At 43.8% G+C, this 16798-nt stretch overlaps 1 protein-coding gene across 1 annotated transcript in view; it reads right to left on the bottom strand.

The window, feature by feature from the left end:
- The window catches only part of LOC132888197 (long-chain specific acyl-CoA dehydrogenase, mitochondrial-like), a 29517-nt gene extending 13622 nt beyond the window's left edge, over positions 1–15895 (bottom strand). Inside the window, exons 1-6 of the mRNA XM_060924245.1 lie at positions 15750–15895; positions 9873–10040; positions 5623–5760; positions 5321–5485; positions 5099–5165; positions 4789–4953 (exon numbers count right to left, since the gene is read on the bottom strand). Of these exons, the coding sequence (XP_060780228.1) occupies positions 4789–4953; positions 5099–5165; positions 5321–5485; positions 5623–5760; positions 9873–10040; positions 15750–15820 (774 nt within the window). The 5' untranslated portion in view covers positions 15821–15895. The remainder of the gene's footprint in view (positions 1–4788; positions 4954–5098; positions 5166–5320; positions 5486–5622; positions 5761–9872; positions 10041–15749) is intronic.
- Between the last annotated feature and the right edge of the window lie 903 nt (positions 15896–16798).

A 16798-nucleotide genomic window follows, 5' to 3' on the forward strand; every position in this document is an offset into this window, starting at 1 on the left:
GAACTTGTTTCATATCACTGGTCATATAAACCTATGTAAACAGGAAAAACGCGGAAGAGTTTGGTCGCATCTAACTACAGCCCCAAAAAATACCATTGGCCATACTGAGCCTAGCTACATTGCTAACAGGAGTAACAGCGCGTCTGACTGACTGGGAGGTCGCGCAAAGCTCGGAGAGGTACGGAGCAGCTCGTCTCAATTCAGATAAGAGCATATTTCATTATGGAAGTACGGTGGACTGTTCCTTTAACCCTATATCAGTTCAACAAACTTTAGTGTCTCTTCTCACATAATCCAGTAATTTGGGGTTCACTTGGCACATTGTTCAGCAATGTTCCTGATTGCTTTTGCGTGAAGAAATTAATTGACGGCTGTCTCTTTTTCTGGTTTGCATTCTTCACATGCATTTGAGATTTCATGTGTTCCCTCACGTCGTAAATTCCAGAGGCAAACACTTTCACGTCTCTACAACAAATTGTGCAGTTGACATACTCAGCACCCATTTTGGAAGCGATAATTATTCCATTGAATGTTTCTGTCCATTCGGGAAGAACGCGACCTCCAGTTTTAGATGTTTTGAGTTTTTTTCTTCGGTGGTGCCGACATCTTGACCTGTCTATTGTTACGCTACATGTGCTGTTATTTCCCGCTCGGTGTGCAGGAAAATCACAACTGCGCATGCTCAGACATTCGGAATGGCTTGTTGGTACTAGCGGAAGTACCGGTTAAGTAATTCTAAATGTAGAAAATGGCGGCTCCCATGCATTTTTGTATTTCATGACGATTTTTTTGATGGTAATAAATCAAAATAATTTGAAGGTGAAAATGTAGAAAAATCCGTAGTTGAATACCACTACGCCCGTACCATTTTTAAAATGCCAAAATCCGTAGGGAATACAGGAAATCCATATGGGTTGACATGTATGCAAATCATGGAAACTATATTTCATTTAAAATAGTGAAAATAGTACAAAGACAACATATCAAATGTTGAAACTGAGAAATTTTGTTGTTTTTTGAAAAATATATGCTCATTTTGAATTTGATGTCAGCAACACATTTCAGAAAAGGTGGGACGGGGCAACAAGACTGGAAAAAGTTGTGTAATGCTAAAAAAAACCTAATTAGTTTAATTGGCAACAAGTCAGTAAAATGATTGTGTATAAAAAGAGTATCCCACAGAGACGGAGTCTCTCAGAAGTCCAGTTTATTTGTTTATTTATTGCTTTTAACAATAAACATTGTCACAAAGCAGCTTTACAGAATTTGAACGACTTAAAATATGAGCTAATTTTATCCCTAATCTATCCCCAATGAGCAAGCCTGTGGCGACGGTGGCAAGGAAAAACTCCCTCAGACGACATGAGGAAGAAACCTCGAGAGGAACCAGACTCAAAAGGGAACCCATCCTCATTTGGGCACCAACAGACAGCATGACTATAACATTAACAGTTTTAACATGAAGTCAGTTTCGTTGATGTTATAAACTCTTCATTGATGGAAACTTGAGTGCAAAACTGTTCATGACAACTGCAGTCCTAAAGTTAGCAAGTCAACTGTAGTCCTCAGCCATAAAAGCATTACTGTAAGAGTTCAGAGCATCCTCCAGGTGTGACTTTCAACTGTCCTCATGGGGCCGTCCTCCACAGGAGCGATGCGATGAGACTCCAACCAGACACAGGGCACCAGGATGGATCAGGCAGGTCCGAGGAGCAGAAGTAAAGATGGGGAGGGGTTCACCGCTCTGTGAAAGACTGCATGGGCAAACAGCGCAACAACTTAAGAATAACGCTCCTCAATGTAAAACTGCAAAGAATTTGTGGATCACATCATCTCTGGTCCATAATATCATTAAAAGATTCAGAGAATCTGGAGAAATCTCTGTCTGCAACAGACAAGGCTGAAAACTGACATTGGATGCCTGTGATCTTCAGGCCCTCAGGAGACACTGCATTAAAAGCAGACACGTGTCTGTAGTGGAAATCACTGTATGGGCTCAGGAACACTTCAGAAAACCATTCTTTTAAGTTCGTTTCTTAAGACACGTATTTTTAAGTATGTTACCTCGCTTGTTGACAGTTTCGGCGAACACTTCCGCCTTCTTCAAAACAGTCACCAGATGTCGAGTGGTGACGTGCCTTATCAGCTGATGTTACTCACATTACCATATATAAAAGGAGTTACAGAACGCATCCAACGATCCATGAGGAAATACCACATCAGCACCCCGGTCAAACCATACAAGAACCTCCGACAGCTGCTAGTTCACCCCAAAGATAAAATACAACTGGACAATAAATGCAATGTCATATATGAAATCCCTTGCCGTTCATGCAATAAAGTCTATATTGGTGAAACGGGCAGATGCTTCCACACTCGCAGGAAAGAACACCAATTAGAATGTGAAAAAGAAACAACAAAAAGACTCACAAGATCCGAAAAAGAAAAAGCAAGCCAAGAAAACTTAAAATCAGCCATTTCAGACCACTGCAAACAACAAAATCATATTATGGATTGGGAAGAGGCCAGAGTCATTCGCGCTGAAGAGAATAGATATCAGCGTTGGATTTTGGAGGCAGTGGAGATACGTAAGCGGGCGCAGAGGACTATAAACCGGGATGAGGGAGCGTACGCGCTGTCACACACCTGGAGCGCAGTCCTGGGCCAGCGACCTGACAGCAGGAGGCGTGGACTACCTGTCAAATTGGGCGGGACGTTCACGCCTCCATAGAGTACATCAGCTGATAAGGCACGTCACCACTCGACATCTGGTGACTGTTTTGAAGAAGGCGGAAGTGTTCGCCGAAACTGTCAACAAGCGAGGTAACATACTTAAAAATACGTGTCTTAAGAAACGAACTTAAAAGAATAGTTATAATTATCAGACATAATGAATTTTCACTACATACTTCAGAAAACCATCGTCTGTGAAAACACTTCATTACTGCATCCACAAATGCAAGTTAAAACCAGATATAAACAATATCCAGGAACCCCGCCCCCTTCTCTGGGCCCGAGCTCTTTTACGATGGACTGAGGCAAAGTGGAAAACTGTCCCGAGGTCTGACGAATCAAAAGTAGAAATTCTTTTTAGAAATCATGGACACCACGTCCTCCAGGCTAAAGAGGAGAGGGACCATCCGGCGTGTTATCAGTGCACAGTTCATCTGTGATGGTATGAGGGGGCGTTAGTGCACATGACATGGGGAGCTTGCACATCTGGGAAGGCGTCATTAATGCTGAATGATATAAACACGTTTCAGAGCAACATGCTGCCATCCAGACAAAATCTTTTTCAGGGAAGGCCTTCCTTCTTTCACCAAGACAATGCCAAACCCACTTTCTGCACATATTAAAACTGCATGGCTCCGTAATAAAAGAGTCCGGGTGCTAAACTGGCCTGCCTGCAGTCCAGACCTGCCTCCCATTTAAAACATTCGGCGCATTATGAAGTGCAAAATACGATAAAGATGTGAGACCCCGAACTGTTGAGCAACTGAAATTGTATATCAGGCAAGAACAGGACAACATTTCTCTTTCAAAACTACAGCAACTGGTCTCCTCAGTTCCCAAACATTTACAGTGTTGTTAAAAGTTGAGGTGATGAAACACAGTGGTAAACACACCCCTGTCCCAACTTTTCTGAAACGTGTTGCTGACATTAAATTCAAAATGAGCATATATTTTCCAAAAAACAATAATATTTCTCGGTTTCAACATCTGATATATTGTCTTTGTAATATTTTCAATGAAATATAGGGTTTCTCATCTCATCATCTCATTATAAGTAATAAATAGAAAATACTTTGATGCTAGTTGTAGAATGTCTGTATATGCATTGTATTGAATGTATTACCAGTAATTAAAAGTATAATTTTGTGGTATAATTTTTAGTTTCATTTCATTTTTATTTTTCTATTATGGTACCTTTATTGGTCTGTTTTTAATTTTCTGTTGTAATGTATTGTATACTATGTGTCGGACCCCAGGAAGAATAGCTGCAGTTTTGCTGCAGCTAACAGGGATCCTAATAAAACAAACAAACAAAGGGAGCACGTCTAGACTGGAATATAGAGAGCCCTAATTTCTAGATTAGATTGATGTATGGGATAAAATGACCAAGGTTAAAGGTCAGAGTATGAATTCAGATCAGAATGGCGTTTATCTAATGGCGCCCCCTGCTGTTTATACAGTGACTCAGAAAAGGAAAAGAGATTTGAGATTAGATCAGCAGTGACAGCTACAGAAATGTCTCGTCTCATCTCATTATCTGTAGCCGCTTTATCCTGTTCTACAGGGTCGCAGGCAAGCTGGAGCCTATCCCAGCTGACTATGGGCGAAAGGCGGGGTACACCCTGGACAAGTCGCCAGGTCATCACAGGGCTGACACATAGACACAGACAACCATTCACACTCACATTCACACCTACGCTCAATTTAGAGTCACCAGTTAACCTAACCTGCATGTCTTTGGACTGTGGGGGAAACCGGAGCACCCGGAGGAAACCCACGCGGACACGGGGAGAACATGCAAACTCCGCACAGAAAGGCCCTCGCCGGCCACGGGGCTCGAACCCGGACCTTCTTGCTGTGAGGCGACATCGCTAACCACTACATCATCGTGACGCCCCTATAGGGTTTCTGCGATTTGCAAATGATCACATTCTGTTTTTTTTTTTTACAGTTTATGCAGCGTCCCAACTTTTTTGGAACTGGGGTTGTATGCTAATCATCAAAACCAGTATGATGTGACATATAGTGTGTGTGTGTGTGTGTGTGTGTAAACACCTGTGCTTTGAGGCCGATTTTCTCTAGTTTACGTCCCTTGCTGAAGCCCTTGGTGCCGCTCTCCACCAGAAACAGACTGAGACCATGAGCTGCTGATTTCATTTCACGATTTGTTACAGCAACAACAATAACCAGATCACTCATCCACCCGTTAGTGATAAACACCTGGGGGGGAGGGACGACACAGACAGACAGACAGACAGACATACAAACAGACAGACAGAAAGGGTACAACACATTTAATATAAATAAATAAATCCAAACTTTATTTGTTAATGTAGCAGAAGAATATTTCAGCATCTGTTTAAACCTTATTTCCATTGAGGATCCAGTCAGTGCCATCTTGCCGAGCATGTGTCTTCACTCCCTGAATATCACTGTGTGTACACACACACACACACACACACACACACACACACACTACTTGCTGCAGTTCCCCTCTTTCACCAACAGATGTCACTTGTATGCTAGTGAAATATCTAATATGAATATGTATACGATTGTGTGCCATCATTAGTGGGCGTGGCCTCACCTGCCTGCCCCTGGCTCGCTCATGGCGATGGCACCAATGCATTTCCCAGCAGCCATGTGAGGCAGGAAGTGCTCGATCTGAGCCTGAGAGCCATAATGACTGATGTACGGCATCACAATCTCCGAATGCAGAGAGAAACCAGGACCAGAACAGTTCGAGTACATCCTACACACACACACACACACACACACACACCCCAACCAAAATGATCCACCGAGATACCCAGAGAGAGAGAGAGAGAGAGAGAGAGAGAGAGACAGAAACAGGTATAGTAAGTGAGACAGTAACCCAGTGTTACTTACTGCTCCTCCCACATGATGGCAGCAGAGAGCAGGTCTCCTCCGATGCCACCATGTTCAGCAGGAGTGTAAACACCCAGCAACCCCTGCTGGCCCGCCTTCTCCCACACCTCCCTACTGACCTCGCCCGCCTTCTCCCACCTGTAAACACACACAACCAATTAAAATAAAAACAAGTTAATCAATTTTTAAACATCAAACCCTTGTATATGATTGATTGATTGATTGATTGATTGATTGATTGATTGATTGATTGATTGATTGATTGCATTCCTCACAGGGTTAGGTTTAGATTTTTGAGGCTGTGTGAATCACTTTGGTTAAAAATACCCTGATATTTAAGTGCTTTAATTGTTGTTTTACACAAATTTGGTACCAGTCATCTCATCCAACTTCCCAACGGCATTCTTGGATCCAAAACATGAAGATCAACAGCTTTTAGCAAACCTGGGTCACATCGCTACACTGTTCCGCTGTTCCTCTCGCTATTTTCACACAGATATTCTGGAATCTTGGTGTAAAGAAACACCTCAATTTTCCAGCTTTAGTGATTTACGCTGAAAAATAAATCCAGCATGAAGCCGAGGCAGTGTGTGTTTTTACACCGTGAGCTGGCGTTCAGCAACCAGAGGCGGGACGGCGTCTAGGGGGACGCAGCTACACATCGGAAATATGAATACTTCGAACATACTGGCTTTTCAGGGGGGAAAAGTCTGTTACAGAAAAGTACACTCACAAACAGAGAGAGACAGAGGAGTGGAGAGACTCATTACATTACAGGTATTTAGCAGACAGTCTTATCCAAAATGACATGCAAAATACCCAGAGTAGCCTGGGGAGCAGTTGGGGGTTCAGTGCCTTGCTCAAGGGCACTTTAGACATTCCTGTTGTTCCAGGGAATCAAACCAGTGACCTTTTGGTCCCAAAGCTGCTTCTCTAACCATGAGAGCCATGACTTCCCCCAGCAAGACTCGTGCAAGCAACATGTTTGATCAGAATAATGTTGGAGAAGAAAGTGAAGCAGTTTAAGTCAGAAAGGGGTGCGGACCTTAGACACCGTAGATGGAGACTTGAATTTGCACTGATTTTGGAAAGAGGTACAACGTCACAACCCCTGTCCCGCTGTGCCAGCTGTTCCTTTTACATTACAGGCATTTAGCAGAGGCTATGTTGCTCTGGATAAGAGAACACACCCAGAGCAGCCTGGGGAGCAGCTGGGGGTTCGGTGCCTTGATCAAGGCCAATTCAGCAATTCCTGCTGATCGAGGGAATTGAACCAACAACCTTTTGGTCCCAAAGCTGCTTCACTAACCATTAGGCGTCGATTCCGGTTCTGTTACTAGCAATCGTTCTGGCTCAGAGGAGGAACAGCACAGACCTGCCGTTCCACATTCGGATGCTTTATACAGAATGCAACGTGAAATAAAGGCGCAAGATTTCTGCCTTGAACAGGCTGCAGAAAAGGGGCCACTGTTACATAGATACAAATGTTACACCGTTACAACATTACATTCCGAAATTGTTACATTTTTACAGTTTCACAGGACAAAAGATCAACAATGTTCTACAGCAGTGGTTTTCAAAGTGGGGGCAGGGGGCGCTAGGGGGGCCTCAGAAAGTTGGAGGGACGATAAAAAAAACTGCGAAAAAAATATACTTTTTAAAAATAATTATTATTAAATATATTGTAATTAGTTTTTTAATCATTATTATAAAATATAATTATTAATAATAATACATCATATCGAAACGTTGTTTGCCATGCTCATCTCTCCGATTGCCTGTGACGTTGCAGTTTGCGCCATTTATCAAGCTGCTTTGCTCCTCAAGCTAGCGTATTGCTTGCGTAAAATGGACAGGTTTTTGAAAAAGAGACCGACGGAACAAACCAACAGCCCTGCTGTGGAGGACACTGCTGCGAAAAAAACTAAGAAGTCCTGGCCACCTAAAATCCGAAAATATGAGGCAGCATACATTAAGTATGGCTTTACAGCCATACAGAAAAATGGCCATGATTGCCCGAAATGCGTCCTCTGTCTGGAGACCCTGTCAAACGAGTGCTTAAAACCTTCGAAACTTCAGCGTCACTTGGTACAAAAACATCCGACAGATGCCGAAAAAACAGTAGATTTCTTCAGACGCAAAGAAGAGCATTTGGTCAGGCAATCTGCTGCATTCACCCAGCAAGCTACCGTACTGTCCCCGAGTGGGCCCTGAAGGCATCATTTTTAGCCTCGTACCACATTCCTCGTGCTAAAAAACCTCACTCAATTGGAGAAGATTTGATTTTACCAGCCACCAAAGACATTGTCCGAGAATTGCTTGGTGAGGACGCTGCCAAAAAAAAAAAAAAAAAATCGATGCTGTCCCACTCTCTGATAACACCGTGAGCCGACGGATTGGTGACATGGCTCAAGACGTATCTGCTCAGCTGTTGGAGCAGGTGAGAGCCAGCGAATTCTTCGCACTTCAGCTGGATGAGAGCACAGATTTATCCAACGAGGCCCAACTGCTCGTGTACATCAGATTTATTTCACAGGAAAGATTTGTGGAGGAAATACTATTTTGTAAAGCACTTGAAAGAAGAACTACTGGGAAAGACATTTTTCAAGTTTTGGACGATTACATCGAGTCTAACGGATTGGACTGGACCCGTTGTGTGGGGGCGTGTTCGGACGGAGCCGCGGCAATGACCGGGAAGATCAGTGGAGTGACCGCGCTCATTAAGCAGAAGGCCCCGCATGTAGGGGCCACACACTGCATGCTCCATCGCGAGGCACTGGTCGCAAAAAGGATGGATAACGAGTTGAATCAGATACTACAGGAGGTTATACAGTTTATTGTTCAGTGCAAAAATATTTGTGTTGAAAACGTTAGTTAATAATATTCTTATGCTAAACAAATATAACAATTATTGACTATTGAATAAAAGTAAGAGAAAACATTCTAAAAGTTGATGTTTCTATACATATTGTGTAGCATTGTCTATGGGTTTGCAAAGGGGTCCCCGGCCAGAAGCTAATGCTGTTTGGGGGGCCTTGGCATGGAAAAGTTTGGGAACCCCTGTTCTACAGTAATGTTAGAAAAAGATCAACAAAGACTTTTTTGCAGACTTGCATGACATACTTACAGTTACACTGTTGCACGTTTACCGAGTTGCTTTGTAACAAATTTCCATAGTTAATATTTTTACACAGTGTTTATCAGCAACATAACAGTAATTCTGTAAATCGCTGTCGTCCGCTGTCCATCGCTAGTGATGATGACTGCTTCAGTAGCGTGCACAGAGACGCAGATGGGCACGAGGCCTGCACCAGAGTGACAGAGCCGTCCACAGCGGTGGCATCACAAACAGCCCGGCCGAGCCGCCATTGGAATGTCGGGCCTTGTGAGCTCTCACATATTTTTCTCCTCTCCTAATCAAGCGCCTTGCATAGTAAGATAAGACAAACGATGTAATGCCCCCATTGTGTTGTCTCTCTGGACCTCCAGACCTGATGCCAAATGGTGCACAAAAGTACCACACACCTGACGGGTATGGAAGTTGCCCCACAGTGACAGCTGACTTGCTGAGTGATGCCATCCGTTGGCCATTTGAGTGGCTCTTCCACATGCCATCTGGTGGTGCACCACTGACACTGTTGGGTTCATCTGCCACATTTCACTGAAAAGCGCCCTGCTGCCAGCACCTTATCGGCGATGTATTATTTAAACCATAGCTGGAACCCAGGCAGGTGCTACCACTCTGGGTCAGAGCGGACCTGGGAGCAATGGTGATTAAGGGGTAACTCCACTTTCCCCAATACTCAAGTCCTCCTGGACCTGAGACTCACCACCGGTTGCAGTTTAAAGTCACACCCAGGACTAAACTCTGTAAATCCTGTATGTTACAGCGTAACAGTATAACGGTGTATCGTCTCTGTAGCCGTGTAAAGACAGAACTGCGTAACAGTGTAACGCAGGTCTGCGAAAAGCTTTTCATCTTTATGCTTCTGATCACATGATCTTATAGAATTGAGCAGGAGGATATTTTATATTTTGTAAAATTGGAAACTGTTTTCAATTGATCCTCAGCAAAAAAGTCTTTGAAACACTTTTAACATAATTTACATTTAAACATTTTTAAGAGAAAAAACAGCGCAGTCATGAGTGATGGTTAACTACCAAACAGGAAGTTACCATCGTTAGAGATATGTGATTGAATAAAACATGTGATAGTAATGTGGTGTTCAGGACGTAGCCACTGCACTCACTCTGCATGATAAGGAACTACTTCTTCCTTAAAGAAGCGCCGGACGTTCTGCCTGAACAGGTCATGCTCCTCAGAGAAGATCCGCCGTGTCCCGATGTCCATCAGCGACTTGGCCATTGAGGTCTCAGGGCGAAAGGGGGTGGGCGTGCCACCCTGCAGGTGCTGCATTCTGGGAAAAGAGAGTTACGGGGAAAGTTCAGGATATTGTGATCAGCAGAAGGAGCAGGACATTATACAGCTTACTGCCACCGTCAACACTATCTTCATCATTCCATTCAGAAACACACAGCGCTCTTCAGCAGCAATTAGGGGTGGCACGGTATTTGTACTCGTATTGGACCGTCACGGTCCGGGGGTCACGGTCCGGTACATGCATTGTCACGGAGAATACACGGTACTCTTTTTTTTTTTTTAATAAGAACTAAACGCGGAACTGCTGTGTCGTGTGAGGATTCATTCAGGGCATATTAACCATTTGCACCTGGAAACTCTTGATTGGTCTAGCTTTTCCAACCCCGCCCAAACGCCTTCAAAATACAACCGCTGCTTGGTATGGCTCCTTATTTTTCTTTGCGGCTGCAAGTTTGAAGAGAAGTACGAATGCAAGAATGGCGAGTGACAGCACACCGGAGTTAGAAGACCCGCCTGCATCGTTTAAATCAACGGTGTGGGATAATTTCGGGTTCCCCGTGACTTACAATAAAGGTGAGCGAGAAGTAGACAAAACGAAGACTGTCTGTCGGCGTTGTTCGACAGTGGTTGGTTATGCGAATGGGAACACTTCGAACATGCTAAAGCACATTCGACGACATCACCCAGGCATCCCCATAACTGGAACAAGCCCAAAAAAAAAAAAAAAGTGTCCAGTCACTTCTCCCCACCGTGTTTCACCAACCACTAGACACAAACTCTACTAGAGTGAAAAAAAATTACCGACGCAATTGGGATTTTTATTGCATCTGCAATGCGCCCATACTCCACTGTGGAAGAGGAAGGCTTCAAATATTTGTTACATGCATTTAAGAAAGGTATGCATTTAAGAAAATAATAATAATAATAATAATAATAATAATATATAAAATGTTATTTCTTAAGTGACTAATCTACTGTTACACCATAATGCTCAATTTATTGTTTTCCCCCTTTTCACATTGCAGAATGAGCTGTCTCTGTCCACACAGGAGGACAGACCATCAACTTCACAGGCCACTCCTTTGCTTTGCCTTCATTGTTCCATTTTTCATTTTGATTCAGAATATTTCAGCTAGGGCGGCACGGTGGTGTAGTGGTTAGCGCTGTCGCCTCACAATAAGAAGGTCCTGGGTTCGAGCCCCGGGGCCGGCGAGGGCCTTTCTGTGTGGAGTTTGCATGTTCTCCCCGTGTCCGCGTGGGTTTCCTCCGGGTGCTCCGGTTTCCCCCACAGTCCAAAGACATGCAGGTTAGGTTAACTGGTGACTCTAAATTGACCGTAGGTGTGAATGTGAGTGTGAATGGTTGTCTGTGTCTATGTGTCAGCCCTGTGATGACCTGGTGACTTGTCCAGGGTGAACCCCGCCTTTCACCCGTAGTCAGCTGGGATAGGCTCCAGCTCACCTGCGACCCTGTAGAAGGATAAAGCTAGTGAGATAATGAGATGAGATATTTCAGCTACCTATTTTTGAACAATAAATACCTTTAAGGACAACCTTTTTGGTTGTTTTTTTTTCCCCTGCACCGTACCGAAAATGTACCGTACCCATGGGGTCTGGACCGAGGTACGTACCGGACCGTCACTTTTGTGTACCGTGCCACCCCTAGCAGCAATGTTCATGAAGTCTGTCCAGTTCAGGAGGCACCACTACAAAAGATCTCATTTCTGCTTCCTTGCTCTGGACCAGTTTGAAGGAGCAGCTCACCATCTCAGAGAAAGCAATCCTATTTGTTTCTATATAATCCTCGGAAATACCATTTTCTCACAGAGGAAGTTTGGTTCGTACTTATGAGCAATTTCCAAATCACGGAAGGTACCATGAGCATCTACACAAACAACTGTGTGCAAATATGAAAATCTTGAAACTACAAGTGGCTTGTAGGCCACTGTATCGTTCAGGGGAAAAGACATAAATCCACTCCCAGGGATTGGGGGGGGGGGAAATCACCAATTACATTTATAAACTCATTCATTCATTATCTGTAGCCACGTTATCCTGTTCTACAGGGTCGCAGGCAAGCTGGAGCCTATCCCAGCTGACTACGGGGCGAAAGGCGGGGTACACCCTGGACAAGTCGCCAGGTCATCACAGGGCTGACACATAGACACAGACAACCATTCACACTCACATTCACACCTACGCTCAATTTAGAGTCACCAGTTAACCTAACCTGCATGTCTTTGGACTGTGGGGGAAACCGGAGCACCCGGAGGAAACCCACGCGGACACGGGGAGAACATGCAAACTCCACACAGAAAGGCCCTCACCGGCCACGGGGCTCGAACCCAGGACCTTCTTGCTGTGAGGCGACAGCACTAACCACTACACCACCGTGCCGCCCTGAACCCTATATCAGTTCAACAAAATTTAGTGTCTCTTCTCACATAATCCAGTAATTTGGGGTTCACTTGGCACATTGTTCAGCAATGTTCCTGATTGCTTTTGTATGAAGAAATTAATTGACGGCTGTCTCTTTTTCTGGTTTGCATTCTTCACATGCATTTGAGATTTCATGTGTTCCCTCACGTCGTAAATTCCAGAGGCAAACACTTTCACGTCTCTACAACAAATTGTGCAGTTGACATACTCAGCACTCATTTTGGAAGCGATAATTATTCCATTGAATGTTTCTGTCCATTCGGGAAGAAAGCGACCTCCAGTTTTAGACTTTTTGAGTTTCTTCTTCGGTGGTGCTGACCTCTTGACCTCTTGACCTGTCTATTGTTACGCTACATGTGCTGTTATTTCCCGCTCGGTGTGCAGGAAAATCACAATTGCGCATGCTCAGACATTCGGAATGGCTTGCTGGTACTAGGTATGGAATCAATTTTGTGCCAAAATGTTCATACAATACTTTTGAAATATCAAACAAAAACAACAAATCAAAATTTAAAAAAAAAAGTCAATTTTTTTTAAACTGGCAAACAAATTATTTGTCTAATCGTGCAAAATATCAGTCTATTACTCTTCAGAAACCTTTTATTTTTGTTCCGCGTCTTTCTCGGTTTTGTTTGCCGTGATTTATTTTGGTTGCGATTCCAGCTCTCTCGTTTGCGCTCCGTGACTTTTTGCTTGCAGTTTTGGCACAAACTTGACGTGTGGGTGGGCTGTCCAGGAATGCATTCCCATTCGCTAAATTGTGTTTGACTGACAGCTACGCTCAGCGATTCCCCTGGAGGCTGTTGCGGCCATTTCCTACTCGGATTCTGGCGGACTGTTTGCCGAGTGACCGATCCATTGACGGTAAACAAGGATCGAGTGGACTTCAGTGGCGACTATGATATTAAATTAATTCAACAAAGTGTAAGTGCGGGACAAATGTGCTGTATGTGTTGCAGTAGTGCACATTATGCAGGTGTTTCATGGCAAGTCAAATGTTAGACTTCGCTCCACTACCCAATATAATAGCTGTCTTGCTAACGTTAAACACGCCTGCATAATGTGCACTACTGCAACATTTTTTTTTTGAATTTTGATTTATTGTTTTTGTTTGATATTTCAAAAGTATTGTATGAACATTTTGGCACAAAATTGATTCCATACCTAGCGGAAGTACCGGTTGAGTAATTCTAAATGTAGAAAATGGTGGCTCCCGTGCATTTTCGTATTTCATGACGATTTTTTTGACGGTAATAAATCAAAATAATTTTAAGGTGAAAATGTAGAAAAATCCGTAGTTGAATACCACTACGCCCGTACCATTTTTAAAATGCCAAAATCCGTAGGGAATACAGGAAATCCATATGGGTTGACGTACGTTTGTGCGATCCAGCGCTTTTTATCGCAAACGATTCTTCTCCTTATTTTGGGGGTATTTGTCATCCCCCAACCACTTGTCGTTAAACAGACATCTTCCCATAATTATCAACGCTTTCTATCTCTCTCTCTTCACACCCACCACACCACACCGCACCGCACCACACTGCCTCCAGTAGCCTCCTAACGTTAGCTCTTGATCTACGGAATGCACAGAACCAATGCTGCCCCCAAAAGGTCCGCTGGTCACTTTTAAAATTACAGTTAAATAAATACCCCAAACCGGATGGAGACATTTCACTTGTTCGGTCCAATATTAAATTTAATACCTCCCTTTCGAAAATTCCACTCATTCCAAACAAACAATTTAAGACGTTTTTAGGCCTTGAAAACCGAAAGTTGTATTTAAGACTTTTTAAAGGAACAGTCCACTGTACTTCCATAATGAAATATGCTCTTATCTGAATTGAGACGAGCTGCTCCGTACCTCTCCGAGCTTTGCACGACCTCCCAGTCAGTCAGACGCGCTGTCACTCCTGTTAGCAATGTAGCTAGGCTCAGCATGGCCAATGGTATTTTTTGGGGCTGTAGTTAGATGCGACCAAACTCTTCCACGTTTTTCCTGTTTACATAGGTTTATATGACCAGCGATATGAAACAAAGTTCAGTTACACAAATTGAAACGTAGCGATTTTCTATGCTATGGAAAGTCCGCACTATAATGACAGGCGTACTAACACCTTCTGCGCGCTTCGGCAGCGCATTGATACATTCACTCCTGAGTTGTACCATTTTTTTTTTTAGACAGGGCGGACGGACCAGGGCATTCGCCCGCCTGGCCGTGCCCGACGAGGAGCGCTCTCGGCCGGCTTGGGAGGCAGACGGCAGCCCCTCCTGGAAGTGTGGTTTTACCATGGGCCTCATGCGGAAAAAATGACAAAGTCCCAATTTTACCATGGGGCTCGAGTTGTACCATTTTTTTAGACAGGGCGGACGAACCAGGGCATTCGCCCGCCTGGCCGTGCCCGAAGAGGAGTGAAGGTATCAATGCGCTGCCGAAGCGCGCAGAAGGTGTTAGTACGCCTGTCATGATAGTGCGGACTTTCCATAGCATAGAAAATCGCTACGTTTCAATTTGTGTAACTGAACTTGTTTCATATCACTGGTCATATAAACCTATGTAAACAGGAAAAACGTGGAAGAGTTTGGTCGCATCTAACTACAGCCCCAAAAAATACCATTGGCCATGCTGAGCCTAGCTACATTGCTAACAGGAGTGACAGCGCGTCTGACTGACTGGGAGGTCGCACAAAGCTCGGAGAGGTACGGAGCAGCTCGTCTCAATTCAGAGAAGAACATATTTCATTATGGAAGTACGGTGGACTGTTCCTTTAAGGCAGGGGTGTCAAACCTGATCCATAAAGGGCCGTGTGGCTGCAGGTTTTCATTCCAGCCATGCAGCAGCACACCTGACTTGGCTCATTCAATCAACTGAACTGTCTTCACACAGTCAAATACTTGCAGCCACACCCACCCTTGATTAAAGGGTGGGTGTGTCAGTTGATTGAATAAGCCAAATCAGGGTGCTGCTGCATGGCTGGAATGAAAACCTGCAGCCACACGGCCCTTTATGGATCAGGTTTGACACCCCTGCTTTAAGGAGTCTTAAAAACTTTATAGAGTTGCAAGAAACGCTGGTAAATTGGAAATGATTTCAAAAAGGCCTTCTTTGGGATCCAGTCAGTATGATGGAATCAAGAAGTATGACGTCACGAGGCGGCGCTCACGTGACCACAGTGAACTTTCCCCTAGTAACCTTTGCCCTGCATCCTGACAGCGCTGTGCATGGAGGACAAGTAAACACAGGAAGCCAGGAACAAGTGTGTGTTTGGTGAAGGTCAGTGTGGAACAAAGCAGTGCAGTGATCTTACCTGGAGCACAGCACCACTGGAGCGGAGTTCATCCTGCACAGGAAGCTACTCACACATCTGGACATCAACATCCTGGATTACTTTCTGAAGTCTGTGCACTGTGTGTGGAACCAAAGTGCTGAGAGCTCTGTCCTGCAGAGTGTGAAGCGCACTATAGTGTGTGTGTGTGTGTCAAAATAAGAGCCCCTCTTTCCCTAGCCTATAATATCATGAGTTTGTACAAAAATGGTGTATGCAAATGTTTTGTGGTTATATGCAAATATGAAAAAAGTCGGTTTAATTATTTACAATTCGCACGACTTCCGGCTTTCCGGTTTAATCAATCTGACAGACTTCAGGGCTAAAAAGGGAGTGACATCACAATTATTTAGTTCATTATTAAACAATTTATTTCAATAATAATAATAATGTCTCTCTCTCTGTTTTGCTTCAGTTGAAGGATTTTAAAGTTACCTCCATCCTGATTGGGTTTTTAAAAGCCTCTGGGCTTTATTCCAGAATCTAAGAGTCTGACATGGTAGTGGACTTGATTATCCTGTAGGTGGCGGTAATACACCAGTTGGTGTCTAATCTGCCATATTAAACTCCGAATAATAATAATAATAATAATAATAATAATAATACAAGCCCTGTGATGACCTGGCGACTTGTCAAGTCCAGTTTATTTGTTTCGCGCTTTTAACAATAAACATTGTCGCAAAGCAGCTTTACAGAATTTGAACGACTTTAAACATGAGCTAATTTTATCCCTAATCTATCCCCAATGATGAAGCCTGTGGCGACGGTGGCAAGGAAAAACTCCCTCAGACGACATGAGGAAGAAACCTCGAGAGGAACCAGACTCAAAAGGGAACCCATCCACATGTGGGCTACAACAGACAACATGACTATAACATTAACAGTTTTAACATGAAGTCAGTTTCGTTGATGTTATAAACTCTTCACTGATGGAAACTTGAGTGCAAAACTGTTCATGTCAACTGCAGTCCTAAAGTTAGCAAGTCAACTGTAGTCCTCAGCCATAAAAGCATTACTGTAAGAGTCCAGAG

The sequence above is a fragment of the Neoarius graeffei genome, chromosome 6, assembly GCF_027579695.1.
Source record: "Neoarius graeffei isolate fNeoGra1 chromosome 6, fNeoGra1.pri, whole genome shotgun sequence".
Taxonomy (NCBI): Eukaryota; Metazoa; Chordata; class Actinopteri; order Siluriformes; family Ariidae; genus Neoarius; species Neoarius graeffei.